Source organism: Ovis aries, chromosome 7, assembly GCF_016772045.2.
Source record: "Ovis aries strain OAR_USU_Benz2616 breed Rambouillet chromosome 7, ARS-UI_Ramb_v3.0, whole genome shotgun sequence".
Lineage (NCBI taxonomy): Eukaryota > Metazoa > Chordata > Mammalia > Artiodactyla > Bovidae > Ovis > Ovis aries.
The window spans coordinates 14,255,202-14,280,686 of NC_056060.1; the positions used below are offsets into that span (position 1 = coordinate 14,255,202).

Genomic DNA, 25,485 nt, shown 5'->3' on the forward strand with positions numbered 1-25,485 from the left:
TGGAGGTGATGTTGACAGTAGACACGTTCCCATCTAGCTGGTCAGAAACGTAAGAGAACTGCCATCTAGGTTTCTATTATGGGCTTTATCTTTCAGAATAAATGCCCTCTTTTTAATCATTAGGTTTACAAAATCCAATCTTATATTCCAACACATATGATATCAAAATGTGTATTTGGTGGGGAATAGTGTCTTAATTTTATCAATTTTTGCTTCCTTTTGCTTTCTTTGCTCATATCATGACATCTTACTTTTCGCCAAAACCTTACTTTGTAGCTTTTTAACTTAATTAAATATATAGGCAATTACTGACACCATCTGTCTTCATAGAAAAAGAACAAGAAGTGACACAAGAGACTGGGACTCTGAAGGGAATATTTAGCAAACAAAATCTTCCAGCTCCACTACAGTAATATTCATTTTTAGGAGCCCTTCTGTTATTTTCAATCATTTATGCTTTTTAGAAATAATGAATTTGAGCTATACTTAAAATGTGGTGACTTTGGTATGGTTTTTTCTAAAGAAAATATCAAGCAATCCATTGCTTTTTCAGTAAAACAAAACCTTAAACATGCCGTTGAACATCTGTTACTAGTACAGTCTAACACAGCACTTAAAATCCTTTAAAATCCCTGAAAACCTTTATTAAGTTACATGAATCTTTTGCATAAATAGAGCTGTTTTAACAGTACGTATATTCCTTTAAACATATATTTTGCTTTCTTATACATAAGATTCATTGTGTTGCTTAGTGTTCCAAGTCCTTAAAATAAATAAATGGCCTCACTTTTTGAGGGACTCATTCTTCCCCTACAGACCACATTCCTAGCCCACTCTAGAGTTTTACTTACTTATGTCGGTTTTTTAAAAATCTTATCCAATTTCTTCACAAACGTCTTAATATGTAAATATCATCAACCCAACCCACTGACACTTGACCAGAATCAGTCAGGATCCAATACAAAATACAAGTCCAAATAGCAGAATGCCCCTCCCATGGAGAGAACGTTGTCAGAATATACGGAAGAGTTATAGAGGAGAGAGTCACATGTGGCTCCAAAAGAACATGGGATTGGCAGTTACCTCCAAGGAGGGCACCTGGGTTCTTCTGCAAGTCTTTCCTGAACTGAAAGGCGCAGGCTTTGAACCCCTTGTGTCAGCTACTAGGATTCCTACCCTCGTGGCTATAAGTGTGGATAAGAGGGCAGCTCTAAAGAGGCTCAATATCAAAAAGACATGTTTCAAAGAAATAACTGTAAGACTTCTATTCATGTTAAAGACATATGGTATACTAAAGAATATGCTATGTCAGATTTAAATATATACAGAGAGAAAGAGTTTTTTTATTCACTTGCTGATGAGGGAAATATGAAGAAAGTGATTTCACAATTTTTCCTACAATTTGACTTAAAGATTGTATAAAATAATTATCAAATATAAATAGAGTTAAAACTAAGAATTCACATATCTGCCCTGATTTGCAAGCCCTCTAGTGCATTCTCCTGAGAGAAAGCTGTATGTTGCTGCTGCTAAGTCACTTCAGTCGTGTCCGATTCTGTGCGACCCCACAGACGGCAGCCTGCCAGGCTCCCCCGTCCCTGGGATTCTCCAGGCAAGAACACTGGAGTGGGTTGCCATTTCCTTCTCCAATACATGAAAGTGAAAAGTGAAAGTGAAGTCACTCAGTCGTGCCCGATTCTTAGCCACCCCATGGACTGCAGCCTACCAGGCTCCTCCATCCATGGGATTTTCCAGGCAAGAGTACTGGAGTGGGATGCCATTGCCTTCTCCGAAGCTGTATGTTAAGAAAGTGCATTGAATTTTTAGAAGAAAAGATAGAGAGACAAGGGGAGGAAAGGAGGAAGGAAGAAAGGAAATAGTTCCCATAATGAGTTTCTTTCATTTGCTAGAAATTGAACTTAGGGACAAATGGTATGTCAGTCAAAGCAGCCTCTGGGGTGAAGCTCAGAGGAGCAGAGCCCTAACTGAGCAGCAGGGCCCAGACACTTAATCAAGGGGAAACTACACAGCGATTTTCTGTCAGTAGTTCCTCAATTGGGATTTTTCTCAGGCCCTAAAGCTCTTCCCATACGTTTCTGGGAAGTGACACAGGACCTCTGTTGATCATGGTAGGAACCTTGCCTTTTGGCCTACACTGAAGGACAGTATTTCTTTGTCTTCATATAGCTCTTTCATTATAGGCCGTCAAAGTGCTTTACAGACAAGTAATGGGGAAGGCGAGGCAGAAGGGTGTTAAGTGGGTCACCCAAAGTTCCACGATAAGTCACAGGCCTCTCTCTGGCTTCAGAACAACCAAGGAATTGGTGGAGCTTCTGGAGGTGACTACCAGCAGCGTGGTGCTCTCTCACTTTCAGCCAGGGTTTGTTTCCCTTGCCAGGTGAAGAGTGATTGCCAAGATCAAGTACAAGGAAAACGTGGACCTCGGAGCCAGGCAAACTGGGACATTAATCCTAGCCTTGCCACTTAGCTGTGGAACTTGGGCAGCTTTGGGGGTCCTTTGAGCCTCCACTTCCATTTCTATAAAATGTGGGTATTAATATCTATTTCACAAGGTTGTTGCGAGGATGACATGAGAAAATACCAGAGTGTCTTGTACGTAATAAACCGCTGATGCACATTAATTCTCCTTCCTCTTTCCCCCGCCGAAGTCTGCCTCCTAGAGTCTGTCCTCCATGTGGTCAAATAGGCAGCTTTCTAAATACGGCTGCCATCAAGGTGCCGAATCTTTCAAACACCAGAATCTGTGAACAACAGAGGCAAAGTTGTGGAATCCAGATTCATCTCTCAGATAATCAAATCCACAAGGTTCTATTATGGTAAACAACTCTCTACTGTCACCAAATTAGTCATGACTTATTGTATTATTAATTTAACTTGATGTCACTGTGGAGGGCATATAGCTTGGGAGTCACTCCCGACCACAGAAGGCAGGCTGAGGTGTTGGTGGGGGTAGGGGGCGGACCCAGGAATGGGCAATGAGATGGGGAAAGGGAAGCAGATGTGTTTAAGACAAAACTTCGCTTTAGTCAGGTGCCCAGTTGCCTGACTAGCCCTGCCACTCTTCTGGATTTGACCACACCCAGCCCCACTCAGTACAAGAACTGATACAAAATGAAAGCCTGGGAGGTTCAAGAGGGAGGGGATATACTAATATGTATACATATAGCTGATTCACTTTGCTGTACAGCAGAAACTAACACAAAATTGTAAAGTAATTATATTCATTTTTAAAAGAAAAAATGAAAGCCTGCAGTAGGCAGTCAGCTAAGTGTCCCAGAAAAGTGATGCTGTATTCCCAGGCCTGAGTCTTTCTGACAGGTGCTAATATATTATCAGAATTTTCCACAGTTTATTGTGATCCACACAGTCAAAGGCTTTGGCATAGTCAATAAAGCAGAAATGGATGTTTTTCTGCAATTCTCTTGTTTTTCGATGATCCAGCAGATGTTAGCAATTTGATCTCTGGTTCCTCTGCCTTTTCTAAAACCAGCTTGAATATCTGGTTCAAGGTTCACGGTTAACGTACTGCTAAAGCCTGGCTTGCAGAATTTTGAACATTACTTTACTAGCATGTGAGATGAGTGCAATTGTGTGGTAGTTTGAGCATTCACTGGCATTGCCTTTCTTTGGGATTGGAATGAAAACTGACCTTTTCCAGTCCTGTGGCCACTGCTGAGTTTTCCAAATTTGCTGGCATATTGAGTGCAGCACTTTCACAGCATCATCTTTCAGGATTTGAAATAGCTCAACTGGAATTCCATCACCTCCATCACTAGCTTTGTTCGTAGTGATGCTTTCAAAGGCCCTCTTGACTTCACATTCCAGGATGTTTGACTCTAGGTGAGTGATCATACCATCATGATTATCTTGGTCGTGAAGATCTTTTTTGTACAGTTTTTCTGTGTATTCTTGCCACCTCTTCTTAATATCTCCTGCCTCTGTTAGGTCCAAACCATTTCTGTCCTTTATTGAGCCCATCTTTGCAAGAAATGTTCCCTTGGTATCTCTGATTTTCTTGAAGAGATCTCTAGTCTTTCCCATTCTGTTGTTTTCCTCTATTTCTTTGCATTGATCGCTGAGGAAGGCTTTCTTATCTCTCTTTGCTATTCTTTGGAACTCTGCATTCAGATGGGTATATCTTTCCTTTTCTCCTTTGCTTTTTGCCTCTCTTCTTTTCACAGCTATTTGTAAGGCCTCCTCAGACAGCCATTTTGCTTTTTCGCATTTCTTTTCTATGGGGATGGTCTTGATCCCTGTCTCCTATCAGGCACTCTGTCTATCAGATCTAGTCCCTTAAATCTGTTTCTCACTTCCACTGTATAATCATAAGGGATTTGCTTTAGGTCATACCTGAATGGTCTAGTGATTTTCCCTACTTTCTTCAATTTAAGTCTGAATTTGCCAAAGCCTTTGACTGTGTGGATCACAATAAACTGTGGAAAATTCTGAAAGAGATGGGAATACAGACCACCTGACCTGCCTCTTGAGAAACCTATATGCAGGGTCAGGAAGCAACAGTTAGAACTGGGCATGGAACAACAGACCGGTTCCAAATAGGAAAAGGAGTACATCAAGGCTGTATATTGTCACCCTGCTTATTTAACTTATATGCAGAGTACAATCACGAGAAACGCTGGCCTGGAAGAAGCACAAGCTGGAATTGAGATTGCCAGGAGAAATATCAATAACCTCAGATATGCAGATGACACCACCTTTATGGAAGAAAGTGAAGAGGAGCTAAAAGCCTCTTGATGAAAGTGAAAGTGGAGAGTGAAAAAGTTGGCTTAAGGCTCAACATTCAGAAATCTAAGACCATGGCATCTCATCCCATCACTTCATGGGAAATAGATGGGGAAACAGTGGAAACAGTGTCAGACTTTATTTTGGGGGGCTCCAAAATCACTGCAGATGGTGATTGCAGCCATGAAATTAAAAGATGCTTACTACTTGGAAGGAAAGTTATGACCAACCTAGATAGCATATTCAAAAGCAGAGACATTACTTTGCCAGCAAAGGTCCATCCAATCAAGGCTATGGTTTTTCCAGTGGTCATGTATGGATGTGAGAGTTGGACTGTGAAGAAAGCTGAGCACCAAAGAATTGATGCTTTTGAACTGTGGTGCTGGAGAAGACTCTTGAGAGTCCCTTGGACTGCAAGGAGATCCAACCAGTCCATCCTAAAGGAAACCAGTCCATCCTAAAGGAGACCAGTCCTGGGTGTTCATTGGAAGGACTGGTGCTGAGGCTGAAACTCCAATACTTTGGCTACCTCATGCAAAGAGTTGACTCATTGGAAAAGACCCTGATGCTGGGAGGGATTGGGGGCGGGAGGAGAAGGGGATGACCCAGGATGAGATGGCTGGATGGCATCACCGAGTTGATGCACATGAGTTTGGATGAACTCCAGGAGTTGGTGATGGACAGGGAGGCCTGGCGTGCTTGGATTCATGGAGTCGCAAAGAGTCACACACGACTGAGCGACTGAACTGAACTGAACTGAACTGAACTGAATATATTATCTCTTCCAGCCCATGACTTCTTATTGAGCTCCAGGTATTAACACTTGCTGAGTACTAGTTTGCTTTATAAAGCAGATATTTTCTTACCCACATATGGAAAAGCTTTTTATAAGAAAGACTTGAAGAATACCTGGAATAAATTCAGAGGGCAGTCTGGTAGGTGGTTTATCACTGGATCCCTCATTCACTCATGATTATACATGCAACTAGATTTAAACTAGTAGTCATAAAAATTGTGGAGGTGTCCTGCATAGCAAGGGTCTCCTGGAGACTGGTGTGTGTGTGTGTGTGTGTGTGTGTGTGTGTGTGTGTGTGTGTAACAGCTTTATTGAGATATCATTCACATAAAATTCCCTCTTTTAAAGTGTATGGTTCAGTGGCTTTTTGTATATTCACAGAGCTAAACAGTCATCACAATTATCTAATTTTAGGCCATTTCCTTCAAGAAGAAACTGTACCTATTAGAAATCACTTCCCATACCTTCCTGCTTCCAGTCACTGAAGACTGTTTTCTCTCTCTGTGGACTTCCCTACTCTTATTTCATATAAATGGGATCATACTAGGTGATCTTTTGTGACTGGCTTCTTTCACTTAACAGAATATTTTCAAGCTTCATCCATGTTTAAGTATTTATCAGTGCTTCATTCTTTTTAATGGATGAATAGTATTCCATTGTATTTATATACCACATTTGGTTTCTCCATTCATCGGTTGATGGACATTTGGGTTGCTTCCCCTCTTTGATGGTTATGAACCATACTGCTATGAACATTCATGCACATGTTTTTGTGTAAACACATTTTCATTTCTCTTGCTTGCCTATCTAGCAGTAGAAATGTTGGTCATATTGTTAACTATATGTCAAATCTTTGTGTGTGCAAACATACGTGCTCCATCGTCTCCAACTCTTTGAGACCCCATGGACTGTAGCCCACCAGGCTCCTTTGTCCATAGAATTCTCTAGGCAAGAATACTGGAGTGGGTTGCCGTTTCCTACCCCAGGGGATCTTCCCGGCCCAGGGATTGAACCCGCATCTGTCATGTCTCCTGCATTGGCAGGTGATTTGTTGCCATTGCATGACCTGGGAAGCCCCTCTTCCCACTTCCCAGGTTCCTCAAATCTTTGAGAAACTGCCAAACTCTTTTCTAAAGTGACTGCACCATTTTACCATCTTAAGCAATACATGAAGCTTCCTATTTCTCTATATTTTGACCCACACTTTTCGTTGTCTTTTTTATTTCAGCCATCCTTGTAGGTTTGAAGTGGTATCTTTCCTGTCTGTTTTTTTAAGAGAAGATCTATTTCCTTGTGTTACTTAATGGAATTGTCCAACAAAGATTTATTGTGCATACATAGCAGGCGTGCTGTGCTAGGTATTATGCAGGATTCAGATATGAATCAGAGGGCCCTGCTGTTGGTCTGATTCTCCTTTCTAGGAATTTCCCAAATGTAAACAACTTTAAATCGAGGGCTCTGAACTCTGGTCTCTTCTCCTCTTGGAGTCTTGTGCCTGGGATTTGAGGAGGCTGGACAAGATCTCCTCAGAGGCCACAACCAGTGTTTCTTGCCCACATAGTCTGCAACCAAGATTGTTCTTTATAAGACATTCTGGTTTACTGGATCCATCAAGCAAACTAGGAGGGGAAGGCGAGCTCTACTGCTAACTCATTGTGCTGATGGGACCTTTGCTCTACGCCCATCCCCACTTCACTTTGCAGGACAGCCTTCCATGTCCACAAGGACTGGGCACAGGGATTCTCCCCCATGGATGCATGGGTCTCCAGAATAAGAGCTTCCTGCCTTGAAAACCCACACAAAAGCCTTTTGGAGATCATTTTAATAACTTTAAAAGAGCACTTCTCAACTAAGCAAATCATTCACCAGTCCTGACATTTATAGTATGAAAATTTAAGAAGAATGACTATCTACAGCATGGGATTATTATATTGAATTGGCATGGAAGGAGCACATATAATTACTAGTCCTAGAAACCTATAACAGGTTATGAAAATTGGGTTTTCATGGTTATTATACCTTAATGGTCAACGGCAAAATAAGAAAATGGCTTTCCAAAAATTCGTAATTAAAAAAGCAAGGAAATACTTAAAACCAAAAAAGAAATGAGTATGTAATTCTGTACCTTAAGAATACAAATAATATCAGGTAGGCCATCAATCTTGAAAGTAAAAGAGAGAGAATCATAAATTTACAGAGGCAGTGGAAGAAGCTTGGAAAGGAAGCAGAGAAGGCAAGAGTGTATTAAAAAGGTTTTTTTTTTTTTTACAAAAATGGAAAACATAAATATAGCTGCTCATGGCACAGGTTTAAGTTTCAGTATTTTCCATTTTGGATCCCCATATTAATTTTGAATACTGTTCCTAAACATCCTGAAAGAATTTTCAAAATCACAGTGAAGCTTCTGGTGCTATAAAGAAATTGGACCATGAATGCTGGTAATTAGGTGTCATGGAAAGAGCTGGAGCAGGAGTCCAGAAACTTGGTTGCAGCTCTTCCCCTAATTGTGGTACCTGAGTGTGTCAGTTCACCTCTCAGAGTCCTCAGCCATAAAATTAAGGAGGTGGGAATGATGAATGTCATTTTAGGTCTGCCAGGACAGGACTGTTTAAATAGATCTCTTTGGGCCCTGAAAATTTTCAGTTTTAAAGATTCTATTACCCTGCTGCTGCTGCTAAGTCGCTTCAGTCATGTCCAACTCTGTGCGACCCCATAGATGGCAGCCCACCAGGCTCCGCCTGGGATTCTCCAGGCAAGAACACTGGAGCAGGTTGCCATTTCCTTCCCCAATGCATGAAAGTGAAAAGTGAAACTGAAGTCGCTCAGTCATGTCCCACTCTTTGCAACCCTATGGACTGCAGACTACCAGGCTCCTCCGTCCATGGGATTTTCCAGGCAAGAGTACTGGAGTGGGGTGCCATTGCCTTCTATTACCCTACTGCTGCTGCTGCTGCTGCTGCTGCTGCTGCTGCTGCTGCTGCTAAGTCGCTTCAGTTGTGTCCGACTCTGTGCAACCCCATAGACAGCAGCCCACCAAGCTTCTCCATCCCTGGGATTCTCCAGGCAAGAGTACTGGAGAGGGTTGCCATTGCCTTCTCCGATGCATGAAAATGAAAAGTGAAAGTGACATTGCTCAGTCGTGTATGACTCCTAGCGACCCCATGGACTGCAGCCCACCAGGCTCCTCTGTCCATGGGATATTCCAGCCAAGAGTACTGGAGTGGGTTACCATTGCCTTCTATTACCCTACATCACATCAAATGTATAAATGCATCCTCATGGAATGTGACACATTTAACTGACATGTCAATTTTGCTGATACATTGTTATTTGATAGTTTTCATATTGGAGGCCAGTAACTTTTTCTTTTTTCCAGAATCCATGTATTTTTAAGGCCTTTGAAAGTCACGGAGGCCCTAAGCGTGATGGACTACACGGCCCTGAGTGCTAAGTAGCAGGGCCAAGATTTATTGCTTCCTTTAGCCCCATGAACTCCAAAGGCCCAACATCAGGTAGTAGCCCGATGGGTGGGAGAGAGAACTCTGGATGCTCTGAGAAAGTTTTGCAGAGCTGTGATTTAAACTGTGCCGAGAACAATATATAGAATTAATAGAGACAGAGAGGAAAGCTTCCAAGATGAATACTAGGAGTCTCAACTGTTGATCAGGGCCCAGGGTGACTGCTCCAACCAGCAGAAACTGCAGTTCACCTCTCTGAGAGACTGGGCCATCCCAGAAGCCGCCACTAGGTGGCAACATGCCAAGAGGCTGCAGTCCCCTGTGCCTGTCTATTGATATTTTTATGTAATACAAACAATTCTACCAAAAATCATAATCACATCAATATTTTCCTAAGTAAAATTCTTACAGTGCAGTGTACCACCTTCCTTAAAATTAAGTTCAGGTGTGTTGTTTACCACAATGGAGAGTTTGATGCTGTCTAGCAATTCAGTGATCAAGATGGGAAGAGATCTCACTTAGTAGCTGCTTCCCTGGGTTGGGAAGAACCCCTGGAGAACAGAATAGCTACCCACTCCAGTATTCTTGCCTGAGGAATCCTGATGGACAGAGGAGCCTGGTAGGCTGCAGTCCATGGGATCGCACAGAGTCAGACACAACTGAGCAACTAACACTTAAGAAAGTGTGTTCTCTGTGTAATAGATGGGATTCTGGAACCTATTTTTAAACAGCATCTGAGAAGAGTTAAATGTGTACCCTGTGTCTGGCATACCAGAGTCAAGAGCCAGGCAAGTAAGTTCTTACTTCCACTCCAGACTGCTCCTGGCAGTCACACAGGGAACAAGTCCAGATTTGTTTCTGCCAGACCCCACAATAATAGTCTCATATCATGTAGTCACTGGATCTTCACAACAACCCTCAGAGATAATGAACATTAGTCTGTGTTAACAGACAAGGAATCTGAGGCCCAGAGAGTGAAGAAAGTTAAGATCACGCAGACAGCAAGTGGCGAGGTCAAAACTCCCTCCTGCTGAGGTCCTGAAACTCTGGTCCAGCACTCTATCCATCCAGTAAAGACTTCTGCCTCCTTCAAGGTCTCTATCACTCTCAAGTTGCCATCACTTCTTTTCCTTCCCCTGCCGTTCTCCGCCTTATTTCATCTCGACCTAAACCTAGTGAGAAGCTTGTCCCCTAGGGAAGGCCTTATGTCCTGCAGACCTTGCCTCTCTTCAACCAGGGAGAGATAAAGCCCCAAAGTAACAACAGAGAAAAAACACCTCCCTACAGGGACTGATTCTGCTTTATCTCCCCAACCCAGCCAAGCTCATCCTTCTGATTTTGTAGCTGAGAAGGGAGAAAAGGTGCCTGAAATCCTATCCCAGACTCTAGAACACCGTTCAACAAAGTCATCTCACACTTAACACTCCCAAGCCTGAAATCTTAATTTTGTCCTTTAAACTACTCTTGGTTTAAATTGCTAAACTAAGCCATCTGTCCCACGCAGTACACAGTAATTCCACCCTTCCGCTCTGCTGTTGCTGTTCTATATTTTTTCACTTATTTCTGGCTGCACTGGGTCTTTGTCGCTGTGTGTGGGCTCTCTCTAGTTGCAGTGGCTTGTCTTATTGCAGAGCACAGGCTCTAAGGCACGTGGGCTGGGTAGCTGTGGCTCCCAGGCTCCAGAGTGTGTGAGCTTCAGTGGTTGTGGAGCAGGGGCTTAGTTGCCCTGCAGCATGTGGGATCTTCCTGGGCCAGGGGTTGAACCCGTGTCCCCCACATTGGCAGGCAGATTCTTAACTATGGATCACCAGTGAAGTCCCACCCTTCCATTTTTTTCAAGGCAAAGGTCTTGGAGACATCCTTGATTCCTCTCTTTCTCTCACACCTGCATTCAACCCATCACAAAGCCCTTTGGGTTCTAGTTTTGAAGTGTATCTATAATAAGGCCACTTCTCCCACCCTCTACTATCACCATACTGAACCACCCACCATTGTCTCTCACCCAGACTACTGCAGCAGCCTCCTCGCTGACCTCCCTGTTTCCATCCTTGTCATCTCACAGTCTCTTCTCCCCACCGCAACTAGGGCAGTTAAAAATATGTTATATCATGGCACTCCCCTGCTCAGCACCCTCAAGTAGATTCCAAGCCTCCACAGTTACAAGTGAGAAATAAGCCCCTGGCTCTGTTTTTAGACAAATCAGTAAGAACAGGGGGAGCCTTGGCCACCCATGACTGTATAGCCCAGCCAGCAGAGAGGTCGCCTGACCTCCACAGCTTAGGCATAGCCGTGGGTCTGACTGAGCGTTCGGTTTCGCTCTAGAAAGAATCCACTGGGCAAACAGTGGGTTTCCTATTATGTTGGGACTGTGAATAAAGACATGAACGTGGGCAGGGGGTGGTGCACACATCCTCCAGCCACAACAGGCTGCTGAGGGAGGTGGGTCAAGTACCGCACTTTGTTCCAAAGGCCTGATGTTATCTCTGTGGTGAATGAATTCCCAGTGCTGCATCTCTTGGAAGCCTTAGTTGGAGGATCTACCTTTTTAAAAAACTCCACATGAGCAACAATATGGATGAACCTGGGGGTGATTATGCTTAGTGAAATAAGTCAGAGGAAGATAAATACTGTTTGTTAGCACTTATATGTGAAATCTCAAAAGTAAACTAGGGAATATTAAAAAAAAAAAAGGAAACAGATTCACAGATACAGAGAACAAACTAATGATTACCTGTGGGGAGAGGGGCGAGATAGGAATAAGGGATTAAGAGATACAAACTATTATGTATAAAATAAACTACAAGAATATATGTAAAGCATGGGGACTATAATCAATATTTTATAATAACTTTAAGTGGAGTATAATCTGTAAAAATACTGAATCACTATGCTGTGCACTTTAACATAGTATTGTAAATCAACCATGCTTCAATTTAAAAATTCAAATGAAAAAAGACTGAATATTCTTAACAACCTACTATTTTTCCAAATTTATTATCAGAATAAAAGGTTCTATAATAAATAAAAAATTTAAAATGGAAAAAAATTCTATACAAGCTTAGAAATGTTCCTAATGAGCCTCATAGATGCAGCTGAGGGAGGGTTCACCAGGACTATTATCCCCTGATTAGTGGAGGAAAGTGGCCCAGAGAGGTGACTTGCCGAGAGTCACAAATATTTGTCTTAGACTCTGGTACTGAGAGTAGGGCCTTTAGCAAGTCACTTATCCTGTCTGGAACATCAGATTCTTTTCCTAACAAATAAGGAAGGAGGAAAGAAAACCTAAAGATGGGTTTGCAAAACATCCAGACTCTGACAGCTCTGAAATTCTCTGATTCTTCAACGAATGTTATTTGATCTATCAATTAGTCTCTCAATCCCATACCTACCCCAATGCCCAAAAGAGAAGGTTGGCAAGTCCAAAGTCTTTGCTGTTTTATTTGCCCTTGGAGATGGTCGCAGGATGTAGGGCCTGAGCACATCTGCCCACATCTATACCCTCTGCCACCCATCCATCCTGCCTGTCACAGGAAAGAGGCAGGAACAGCAGGGGTGAGCAGGCGGCCTCCATCTGCCTGGAACACCTAAGGCAAAAAGGGCTCAATACCAGGACCCTGTCTCCCACACCTCCCCACACAGAAGCATGTTATTATCATTTCATCCCAAAGCTTGCAGCCTATGCAGGACCCAGAACCTCGGAACTGAACAATTCTGGACAAGCTCGCCTCTGCCTGACCCTGTCTTCAGTTCTCACATGCTTGTTTAGAGGCACTGAGGTTGTGGTAGCTTCTTGGTTTGCCTTGCCCCAGCTCTGCCACCGCAGCTGCGGTGTGGACTGCATCTAGCCCAGCCCAGTCAGGGAGTGTAGAGCTGGGGTTCCGCAGCACCTCTCCCACCAGCCCCCTCTCCCCACTGGCCCTGCCCCTGGCGGAAGCTGCCACGGACTTTTTTTGCAACCAATCAAATTAGAAATAGAATATAAACCACAAATGTAAGCCACATGTGTAATTTTAATTTTCTAGTCATGCTTAGCTGCTCAGCAGTGTCCAACTCTCTGCAGCCCCATGAACTGTAGCCTTCCAGGCATGTCTGTCCATGGGACTTTCCAGGCAAGAATACTAGAGTGGGCAGCCATTTCCTTCTCCAGGGTATCTTCCCGACCCAGGGATCAAACCCAGGTCTCCTGCATTGTGGGCAGATTCTTTATGGTCTGAGCCACCAGGGAAGTAGTCTCATTTAAAAATGTAACTGAAAAATCAATTAAAATAATGTTAATACATAATGTGTTTTATTTAACATAAGCAGGATAGTATCATGTGACCTGTAATCCATATATAGTATCATTTCAATTTGTAATCTGCATATAAATATATTGAGATATTTCACATTCTTTTTTACCTCCTGATTCTTCAAAGTCTGATGTGTATTTTACATTTATGAAAGTGAAAGTGAAAGTCGCTCCATCATGTCTGACTCTTTGCGACCCCATGGACTATATAGTCGATGGAATTCTCCAGGCCAGAATAGTGGCGTGGGTAGCCTTTCCCTTCTCCAGAGGATCTTCCCAACCCAGGGGTCGAACCCAGGTCTCCCACATTGCAGGCAGATTCTTTACCAGCTGAGCCGCAAGGCAAGCCCTTTACATTTATAGCATATCTGAATTTGAACCAACCACATATCAAGTGCTTGGTAGGTACACGTGTCCAGTGGCTACCATAATAGATAGTGCAGATCTAGAATCTACGTGAATTTGTATATAATTTTACTTATCATAAATCTGCTAATGTTAACATCTTGTTATATTGTCATCTAGTCCTTTCTAGATATAGTTTTTACAAAGTTGAAGTCATATTGTCTATATGACTTTTTATCCTTCTCTTGCTCTTTTATGTCTCTTCCTACATCATCAAAAGTTATTCGCAATCACCGTCTTTAATGATCATGTCATAGACTCTCCCGTCACGTGGATGTGTCATAATCTCCTTAGCCAATGACCAGATGTTGGACAGCTGCAATTTTTCAATTTTACGAATAATGCTGAGATGAAGATGTTTTGTGTTGTTCATGCTTCATAATGCCTTGATGTAAACCTCTCTAGTATTGTAGCCATTTCTAACAAAATGGGTTTTGAATAGCATTAATCAGTCAAACAGCTATCAACAAGTGCTTTATAATAGGCAGCTGATACACCTTGGCTTCTTGTCCCACCCCTTTGATACCTGGCTCTGAAACCCCGGGCAAACCACTTTGCTTCTTACACTTGAGTTACTCTATTTATAAAATAAACTGACTGTCTTAGATGATTTCTGAGAGTCTTTCCAAGCACTAACCTTCAATGGTGTTTTCCCCTCACCCTCACATCTAACCAATTAACCTATCAAGCTAGTAATTTTAAGTCCTAAATTAACCTCAAAGCCACCTCCTAAACATTTTAAAATATATCTACTTCTCTCCATCCCAGTCACAGTGCATTTTTACAGTGCTGTGTACATCATCTCACATCTAAAGCATGTTGGGAGTATCCAGTGTCGAGAGAGAGAGTTCTAAAAGTAACAGCAAAATCCAAGATCAAAATAGGACCAAATAAGATATGTGTGAAAGCCTGGGGCTGGCACAGAGTTGATGCTCAATGAATATTTTCTGCCTTTAAATCTGAAACCAGCTTCTAGAGCCCCACTTAGACCCAGTCGCTGAAAGGCTGTGGAGGAGTTCACCGTGAAACTTCAGAGGTGCTGCTGTGCCCTGCTGGGAGCCAGCCTGCCCCAGACACTGGGCGCTCTCAGAAGACAAAGACTCAGCAGCTTCCCCTAAAGGCCTGACAGTCTAGAGGGGGAAATTGGAACCCCTGTCCGCAAAACAAAGATGCCTCAGGCGGTGTCTTCAATAGAAAAACCAGATGGAGAACAGAACAATTATGTGAGCAATTCAGGCAAGCCTGCTGTTGAGGAAAAGGCTTGAAGAAATTTGTTCTGTTTCCTTTGTGAACCAAGGGGTTAGGGAAGCCTGGAGTAGCAAAATTACATTGGGTCTACAAAAAGTTCAGAGTTCTGGCCTGTGCTCTATAATCTTAGGCAAACCATTAAGCCACTTTTTGATCTTAGCATCTTCATGGGTCAAGTAGAGTTAGGGTAATACCAACCTTGTTCACACCTAACCACAGACTGGATTGAGTTGTGAGGTTGAACCCAATGCTTATGAATGGGGAAAATAGCTATTAAATGAGGCAATCTAATAGCTGCATAGAAAACTGAAAATGTGTCTCCTAAAATTCTACTCCTCTTAAAGGAAACGTTTAGTATTCATCAATAACATCTGTATTGAACTTTATAATATATAAGGGAATTTTATATGCATTTATTCTATTTTGCTTTCAAAATCTTTTGTGGTATGTATTATCATTTGTGCCTTTTACATGTAAAGATACTGAGACGGAGAGAGTTTAAATAACTGTTTCAAGTTTGCACTGTTTGCGAGGGCCAGATTTGGGCTCTCCACCTCTGATTCTTGTTCCCCTACTCTGTTCTGCTTCCCACTAAAATCCTTATCACCAAAACATTAATATTATTAATGTTTGTTATATGTAATTCCTTTGGTCAAGGACTCTGCAATATCAATATAAGCTCTGGAAAAAAATTGCCCGACGTGTAAGAACAGGAAGTTCACTTTCTCATATTAAGGAAAAGTAGCTGTCCCCATCTGATTTGCATTATATGCCATACAGCAGGAAATATTTAAGTTGACAAATAGGATATTTACAACCGCAACAGATACTTGGCAGTTAGTTTTTAACAATTGTTGCAAATGTGATTTATTTGCTATTATAAAAGGGCATTACTGTGAGAATATGACTGCTGAAATTAGCTTCAGTTTAGCAAGGGGCCTCGACAGCCTGACCTCTTAATATCCTTATAATGATGCCATTTACATTCAATGTTTACTCAAGTCACTCACTGCTAGATCTGTTTGAGAGGCGTCCACTCTAGGGCAGATGTATTATGTATTTCAACATACCAAGTTGGTGTGCGAGGCACATGTAGGCCTTCTAAGGGGAAGAACTGTTTAATCAAGTCTTCACAAAAATGTGTTAGTTTCCAATTTCCTACAGTGAAAATGCATTACTGCTAATTACAGCATACTCCAGAAACACAATACTTCATGTTTTCTCCACAAGACACTTCCATGGCACGGAGATATTAAACAAAAACATGTTTGATCCTCTGTGCTTTAGCTTTGAGTATGACTGGGAAACTGGTCCAGGGTAAGGATGGACTGGGTCAGGATTGATGCCATCTCCTCCAGCAGTGAAGGGGCAGAGGGTGGACTTAGTGCCAGGCAGAACTGTATTCAAACCCCAATACCACCACTCCATAGACACAGTTACCTCTCTGAACCTGTGTTTCTTTATCAGTGACACGACACAGTTACCTCTCTGAACCTGTGTTTCTTTATCAGTGACACGGAGCTGTTATGTTTAAGGTTATTATAAAAATCCGAGATGTCTGTGAAGCCCCTGGCACACTGGAGGTATTTGATACATGGAGACTGGCCATGCGTGTGTGACTTGTCAGAGCTTAGAGGTTCCTTTCTCCATGATACAGCCCTGACATCACTAGCCAAACCCGATCTGTCCACTCCTTCTGCTTTGGTGGTGCTTGGTTCCATCCCTCAAGTATTCATTGTGTTATAATTAATTGAACATGATTCTGTCTTCCCCTTCTTGGTGTAGGATCCATGTCTCTGCTTTTTACACTTAGATGACTAGCACAGTAATATGCCTTGAGCACTGACCTGAGGAGGATTCTGGATTCAGCGTAAGGTGGGGGAGTGACAAGAGAAATTAAGGCTGGTCTGCCACAGGAGAAGGTAGCACATGACCCACTTTGCCAACAGCAGTTTAGCACATAGTAGATGCTCAGTAAGTGTCTGTCGAGGGAGTTACTAGACATTAATCAAGCATCTAATAACTTAAGAGTAACTTATTGCTTACGTATATCTGTCTCTCAAAGCATTTTAATTTCTATTGTGTCATAATATCCTTCTAGGACTTCCCAGGTGGCACAGTGGTAAAGAATCCACCTGTTGATGCAGGAAACACTGGGGTTTGATCCCTGGGTCGGGAAGATCCCCTGGAGTAAGAAATGGCAACCTGCTCCAGTATTCTTGCCTGGGAAGTTCCATGGACAGAGGAGCCCAGTGTGCTGCAGTCCCTGCGGTCACAAAGAGTTGGACACAATTGAACAACTGAGCATGCATGCACACACACATCCCTCTAATAACCCTGGTATTCAGCTATGGTGATTGCTATCATGGTTTCCTGGCATAGGGTAGGTGAAATTACTTTCTTGTACTCTTAAGGTGAAAATAGCGGTAGAGCTAAGGCTTATCGGCCAACCCTAAGCTTCCCTTAAGAATCATATTGCAACATATGGAATCTAGGAAAATAGTACTGATGAAATTATTTGCCGGGAAGAAATGGAGATGCAGACGTAGAGAGCTTGTGGACACAGCAGGGCAGGAGAGGAAAGGATGAATTAAGAAAGCAGCATTGCCGTATGTACAGTATCATGTGTAAAATAGATAGCTAATGGGAAGCTGCTGCTTTATAGAGAACCCAGCTTAGAGAGCTGGGATGGGAGCGAGGAGGGAGGCGTAAGAAGGAGGGGATATATATATATATATATAATTATAGCTGATTTGCATCATTGTACTGCAGAAACACCAACACAACATTGTAAAGCAATTATCCTCCAATTTAACAACAACAAAAAAAACAACTAAATTTAAACTTTCCACAATAAAAAAGTTATTTTCCCGCCAAAAAAAAAAAAAAAAAAGAATCATATTGCAGTTCCCAGAGAAGCCAGCACTGCTTTTTCTGAAGCCAGGGCAAACTGCCCTTTTCTAACATTTACTCACCCTTTGCCTTCTCTGTCTGCTCCCCTGTAACTCCCCATCCTCTGGAGTTCCCATCCAACTTCATTTCTCAGTTGAAAGCCTTGCACTGGTCACTTTAGAAATGGCCAACCACAGGCAGAAAAATCAAAGGGTACAGGAGACTTTCAGAAGCAGGACTCTCCATCAGATTATCTTGGCCAGGTGTTTCCAGCTGTGTAAACGCCCCACAAGAACCTTGAATCTTCTGACAAGAATCGGATTGAAGGCTATATCCTTCTGTTGAACAAAGGAGAAACATGAGCAAGAGCATCTTAAGTCACATATTCACTGGCATAGTCGGGTCTGGTGTGGTTCAGGGTGGTTCAGGGTGGTTCAGGGTGGTTATGGATGGTAGGGGCCTTCTCTCCTGCTGGCGATTTGTATCCTCACTTCTGTGGTTCCTGTTCTACTCAGGTGTGGGCAACAGGCCTCAATCTCTCGTACAGTGACCAGCTAGCCCTGACTCAGCTCACCTTATACTTGACCAATGGCCACCTGGATTGCAGTTTGAGCACCCTCGAAGTGCCCCGCTTTGCTCCCAAGAAAGACAAGAAAATGAACAACCTAAATGTTCAGAAAGTGCCGGTAAGTGACCGATGATGCATGCTAATTCTCTTCAGTGCCATTTACTGAGCTCTGGTTGTATGCCAAGCTCCATGGGTCCAGAGGGAAGAAAGAATTTCAGGCAAATCTTTGAAACTCCCAAAATGGGCTTCTGGCACAGGAATGTAGGAGAGGGGAGGCAGCATTCTGTAGGAACCGGGAATGTCAGAACGGGGAGAAGTACCACGTGGAAGGACGGAAGAGCACGGGGCTTTCCAGGGCTGGATGTCTGGGTGTTCCCCTCTGTTCTCTCCTCAGCTCACTTCCCAGGACAAGTATGTCTATATCCATGGCTGCAGTCACCAGAAGCTTCCAACCAAACCTGTATTTTTCTAGCCCAAATCTCTCTTTTGAGCCTCCGACTCCTCGATTCCATATTCAACAGAATGTTGGAGAGGCTTCAGGCTCAAACTACCCACAGTTGCACTCGTGGTCTCTCCTTCCTTATAATTCCTCTTGGTGAGTTGGGCCAGAACTGATCAGTCACCCTATGTCCCAGCATCCAGTCGGCAAGCAGCTCAAGTTGATGCCTGCTGCTAAAATGCCTCAACTCTGACCCTTCCTCTCCCCATCAAAGATACAGCCTTCATTCCAGCTTTCAGGGTCTCACACTAGTGTTAGAATAGCTTCTCACTAAGATTCCCTGCCTCCTCTCAAGGTAGTCAAGGTAGTCAAGGCGAATCTGAGCATGTTACTCCCCTACTTTTGATTCTGAAATGACTCCTGTCATTTTTGGGAAAATCCCAACTTCTCAGCTTGGTTGATGAGGCCCCTCATGATCCATGGCCCAGTCTCCCGTCTCATCACTAGCCTATCTCTACGGGGCTGGAGGCAGTAGTTCTGGCACTGGTTAAGGTTTACCAACCTCAGGACTCTGAGTAACAAAGGGTAAACCTCTATGGGGACAGTGGGCTAGGTTGGTCCTGGGGAAGGAGTGCAAAGGTCAAGAGGACCAGATGGCCCTTCCTATAGGTGGGATATGCGAGCAGATTGGGGCTTAAGCCACAGCTGCTCTGACAATGCCAGAGGGTTTCTTCTGCCTCCTCTCACAATAGTGAGCTTTGTGCCCTTTTTGCAAATGAAGCTCTACTTGAGATGTGAATATGTCAAGCAGATAAAAGAGGAATACCAGTGGTTAATAGAACCCCCACACCAGTTCCCTAGAGATATCATTTCAGAGCAGTATCTGCTGCCTCTCTCTTGAGTCTCTTTGGATCCAAGAGACACCTCTGGGTTTAGAGAACCCTTTTTTGACTCTGCCAAGGATCCCTATATCAACTTCCTTAGCAGGAGCTCAGCATAGACTTGGAAGGGTAGCCTGAAAAGGGTGCCAGATGTCTTGGGGGGCTCAAGCAGCAGACTCCTCCTCCTCCTCAATTCACTTGTCCTGTGAGATACCCTTGTTCATGCGAATCCCTTAGATCTCTTTGCTTATTAAGACGAGAAGCAGAATTAGACTAGGGATGAGAAACAGACCTAGGACCTTGCTAGGGATATCCCAGGTTTGGTCCCACCTGTTCCCTTGGCCTCACCAAAGGGACCTTTACAAGACTCTAAGTTCAGTGCCAGAGGGAGGGACAGCAGTAGAATTTGATACCTTCTGGCTTAGCAAACCTAACTCCATGCCACTTTCCAAAGGAAGCTGGAAGCTGAGTTAGTATTCAATGCAAGACTTCCAAAGACAATTCGCTGCATTTAAATATGTTGCTCCAGAAATCTGCAAGCAGAGGCTTCACTTGGAATTAGAAGCACTTTCCCATCTTCCCTGTCTTGCCTATAGATTTCAATCCTAGCTAAAGGCAACATACAGGAATTCTTCTGTGATCAAGAGTCTTAGACACTTTTAGGAATTGTCTGCACTCAAGAGGGAAGCATTATGATCTTCAGTAAATCAAACGTCTCTACAATCACTGAAGAAGAGCTATGCAGATTTACTGAGGGAGGGACAAACTGGAAGTACTTTTGGTTGTAGAAAGATAAATGGAGGTTCTCACCCTGGTGCCACTGTGCACGTGTGTATACACGTGCTCCTGTGCGTATGTGAACATGTGATGGGAAAGTTTTAAAGAAAGCATGCACATGGTGCAATTTACAGCCAAAGTGAAGCTCCTGAACAAGTGTGAACAGACTGTGATGCCGTCAAGTTTACAGTCAGTCAGCTGACAAACCCCTCTGAAGACAAGAAAAGGAAACACACAGATAGAACCTAGCGATAATGAGGGCGTGTTCAGAATGAGTGCCTATAAGAGATTTCCAGTTTGGGCCTATTCCTAAAGGATAATATGCTGTGCAGGGGGAAAGAAAAAACTTTTCTGAACTCTAAGAAGAGCTATTGTCCCCTTAGTAGAAACAGGTGGCAAATCACTCTCATTTAGACCTGTTTAGACAGAGGAGCCTGGTGGGCTGCAGTCCATGGGGTTGCTAAGAGTTGGACACGACTGAGAGACTCCACTTTCACTTTTTCACTTTCACGCATTGGAGAAGGAAATGGCAACCCACTCCAGTGTTCTTGCCTGGGGAATCCCAGGGATGGGGGAGCCTGGTGGGCTGCCGTCTATGGGGTCGCACAGATTCGGACACGACTGAAGCGACTTAGCAGCAGCAGCAACAGCAGCAGACCACGCGCACGGACTTCTGGTCCAGTGTCCTCCGCAAATAACCACTTGAAGGTGGAAACAGGATCAGATGAGTCCCAGACGTGTGTGTTTTGAAAATGAAAAGGAGTCACCTAACGGCTTTTTAACTTTTAATTAACATTCTGTCAGAGTGGACATAAATTGTTATCCTTTTCTACCCGTTTTTACTGTTCTTCTCTCTCGATGGACCCTCCACACCATAGCTGGTGAGGTGGCCAAAAGGGATCATCTCTGGAAACATCTTAAAACAACCCCAGTCATTTATAAGCATTTTAACAGCACATGATCTGTAATGAATGATTAAGTAAAACCTTTTGTGTTAAATTATGATGTTAATAATGATTCTGTCTCCTGTAATTTATTATGAATTCTCCAACGCTTCGGGTTTGATTTTGATAGAATGCAACAACAGCGGAGTTTATGTGATGACTTTATTTTTAGAATTCCTTCTTTGAAGGCACACATTTCCCCACTACTGCTGCTACTGTAATTATGTACAAAACCAATCACTCATTAGAGTTAGGATACATTATCTTCTAGACAGATGAGGCTAAATAAGCAACACATTAATAATTCAGAGAGCAGTTCATTATGCATGTGGATGCCTGCTTCGTAACTGAAATAAGAACCTCATCAGCCTCTGCCAACCCTTAAACAATAGTTCTGTGTTATTGCCACCGCATTCAAGTTTACGCTTGTTAAACTGCTACTTGGATTATTTTATCAAACATTCATTTATTTGTGGTCCCTTACTGCCGAGAACAGATTTTGGAAGCTCCTTTTTTAAGTTAATGATTTGAGCAATGGGTGTTATTAATTCTCAGAATATTATAAACATGATTAATTTTCAGGCAGAGATTTATTACATAAGGATTTCAACTATGTCAACTGAAATGCATCACTGTCAAAACAAGTATCATGGCAAAAATAGAATATGCTCCACACTTCAAGTGCTGGTGCTCAGAACTAAATCAATTTAAATTGTGGTTGAAGCAAAATTATATTCTCCAGTGAAAAGGAGTATTTCAAGCTTCCTTTATTTAGCTTGAAGCGTTCTTGTTAGATTGTGATTTAGAAAGGTAGTTTAATAAAACTAGACTTCTACCAGTAATATTTTGCCTTCTATTTTTTTCCCCCTTATTTTCCTAGAAAAGGCTAATCTCTGAAATTCCCACACACTCCAAACGTGGCCAGTGGAATTTAGAGAGAACAGGACTGCACTGGAAGTCAGGGGCCATGAATTCTGATCCTTTCTTGGGCCTCAGTTTCCTGTTTTGCAAAATAGGGAAGGCCTAAATGACCCCTAGAATCTCCTGAGGCATTTACTTTTTATGGGGCTTGTATGTAGAGTAGGACTCTGTTTCAAGCCTGACTTAGGCACCCTCATGTACAGTGAGACCTGTGGATAGGGAATTTGTCCTGTAAGGAGACACAGGAAGGGCCCATCCCCACGGCCTTCCATTGAAAGGTCTTTTTCTTGAAGAATCTTTTAGAAAGGCATAACACTGTTGTGACAAGGTCACAATGTAAGTCCTCACCAGCCACACCTTAGCTATCAGTCAAAACTTTCAGCCAGAATCAACTGGAAGTAAGTTCACCTACTTTGTGCCAAGCATTCTGCTAAGCACAGGGGATATAAGGATAACTAGCAAAGAGCTCTAAGTTTTGCAAAGGACCAAGATAGGCCAGCATAGAACTATAATGCATATAATAACATGATAATAATATCCAAAATATACTAAGCCTTTACTCCTCACCACGTACTTTAACGAAATGCTTTACATGAATCCTTATACAACATGATATATGAGGCAGGTGCTATTATTATGCTCATTTTTAGCTAGGAAGACTGAGATAAGAAGTGTTAAGCGACTTGTGGAAAGTCACTCAACAAGCAAGCGTGGAAGCCAGAATTATGCCCAGGCTTGTGTGTCTGACCGTTGTGCTACCCAGCCTGCCTTGTGTTGGCTGAGAGTCAATGATTCAACCCCAGAGTACAGCTTCAGCTCATCCCTGAAGAAATCTCTGGGTGAAGCCATGGAAAAAGTCTTCTTCCAAAAGAGGCTTCATCTCCCTGTGTGAGGAGGTTATCTGCAGACATATTACCATTATCCATGGGCTCCTAATCTGCTCTGAGCTACTAGGCCAGGACTCAGTGAGCCCTGAATGGTCCAGATGGTTGTGGAGGAGTCTTCTGATGCAATAAAACCCATTTAGATTATGACTCCCTTGGTAAACCTAAATGGATTTTACAGCATTAGAAGCAAGTTGGTTAAAAATGATGCTTTCTATTTGTTATAATTTGTATAATGCTTTACACTTTAAATAGATGTGAGCTTATTTAACCACTAAGACCATTAAGGTATGACCTAAATCAAATCCCTTACTATTATACAGCAGAAGTGAAAAATAGATTCAAAGGATTAGATCCAATAGACAGAATGCCTGAAGAACTATAGATGGAGGTTCGTGACATTGTATAGGAGGCAGTGATCAAAATCATCCCCAAGAAGAAGAAATACAAACAGGCACAATGGTTATCTGAAGAGGCCTTACAAATAGCTGAGAAAAGGAGATACACTAAAGGCAAAGGAGAAAAGGGAAGATATACCCATCTGAATGCAGAGTTCCAAAGAATAGCAAGGAGAGATAAGAAAGCCTTCCTCAGTGATCAGTGCAAAGAAACAGAGGAAAACAACAGAATGGGAAAGACTAGAGATCTCTTCAAGAAAATTGGAGATACCAAGAGAACATTTTGTGCAAAGACAAGCATAATAAAGGACAGAAATGGTATGGACCTAACAGAAGCAGAAGATGTTAAGAAAAGGTGGCAAGAATACACAGAAGAACTATACAAACAAGATCTTAATGACCCAAATAACCATGATGGTGTGATTACTCACCTAGAGCTAGACATACTGGAGTCTGAAGTCAAGTGGGCCTTAGGAAGCATCACTACAAACAAAGCTAACAAAGATGATGGAATTCCAGCTGAGCTATTTCAAGTCCTAAAAGATGATGCGTGAAAGTGCTGCACTCAATATGCTAGCAAATTTGGAAAACAGCCATGACCACAGTCCTGGAAAAGGTCAGTTTTTATTACAATCCCAAAGAAAGGCAATGCTGAAGAATGTTCCAACTACTGAACGATTGCACTCATCTCACACACTATCAAAGTAATACTCAAATTTTTCAAGTGAGGCTTCAACAGTACATAAACCATGAAATTTCAGATGTTCAAGCTGGATTTAGAAAAGGCAGAGGAGTCAGAGATCAAATTGCCAACATCTGTTGGATCATAGAAAAAATGAGAGAATTCCAGAAAAACATCTATTTCTGCTTTATTGACTATGCCAAACTTTTGACTGTGTGGATCACAATAAACTGTGGAAAATTCTTACATAGATGGGAATACCTGACCACCTTACCTGCCTCCTGAGAAATCTGTATGCAGGTCAAGAAGCAACAGTTAGAATGGTACATGGAACAAATTCTTACACAGATGGGAATACCAGACCACCTTACCTGCCTCTTGAGAAATCTGTATGCAGGTCAAGAAGCAACAGTTAGAATGGTACATAGAATGGTTCCAAATTGGGAAAGGCTGTATTTTGTCACCCTATGCAGAGTACATCATACGAAATGCCAGGATGGATGAAGCACAAGCTGGAATCAAGATTGCCAGGAGAAATATCAATAACCTCAGATATGCAGATGACACCACCCTAATGGCAGAAACCATAGAGGAACTGAAGAGCATCTCGATGAAAGTGGAAGAGTGAAAAAGCTGGCTTAAAACAACAGTCAAAAAATGAAGATCATGGCATCTGGTTCCATCACTTCATGGCAAGTAGATAGGGAAACAATGGAAACAGTGACAGACTTTCTTTTCTTGGGCTCCAAAATCACTGCAGATGGCGACTGCAGCCATGAAATTAAAAGACACTTGTTCCTTGAAAGAAAAGCTATGACCAATCTGGACAGCATATTTAAAAAAAAACAGACATTACTTTGCCAACAAGGGTCCATCTAGTCAAAGCTATGGTTTTTCCAGTAGTCATGTATAGATGTGAGAGTTGGACCATAAAGAAAGCTGAGCACTGAAGAATTGATGCTTTTCAACTGTGGTGTTGGAGAATACTCTTGAGAGTCCCTTGGACTGCAAGGAGATCCAGTCAATCCTAAAGGAAATCAGTCCTGAATATTTATTGGAAGGACTGATGCAGAAGTTGAAAGTCCAATACTTTGGCCACCTGATGCGAAGAATTAACTCATTGGAAAAGACCCTGATGCTGGG

The 25,485-nt window shown here is 42.6% G+C and overlaps 1 protein-coding gene across 1 annotated transcript in view; it reads left to right on the plus strand.

The window, feature by feature from the left end:
• Positions 1–25,485, plus strand: part of IQCH (IQ motif containing H) — a 160,236-nt gene that overhangs the window by 109,261 nt on the left and 25,490 nt on the right. Inside the window, exon 12 of the mRNA XM_060418882.1 lies at positions 18,364–18,534. Coding sequence (XP_060274865.1) covers positions 18,364–18,534 — 171 coding nt within the window. The remainder of the gene's footprint in view (positions 1–18,363; positions 18,535–25,485) is intronic.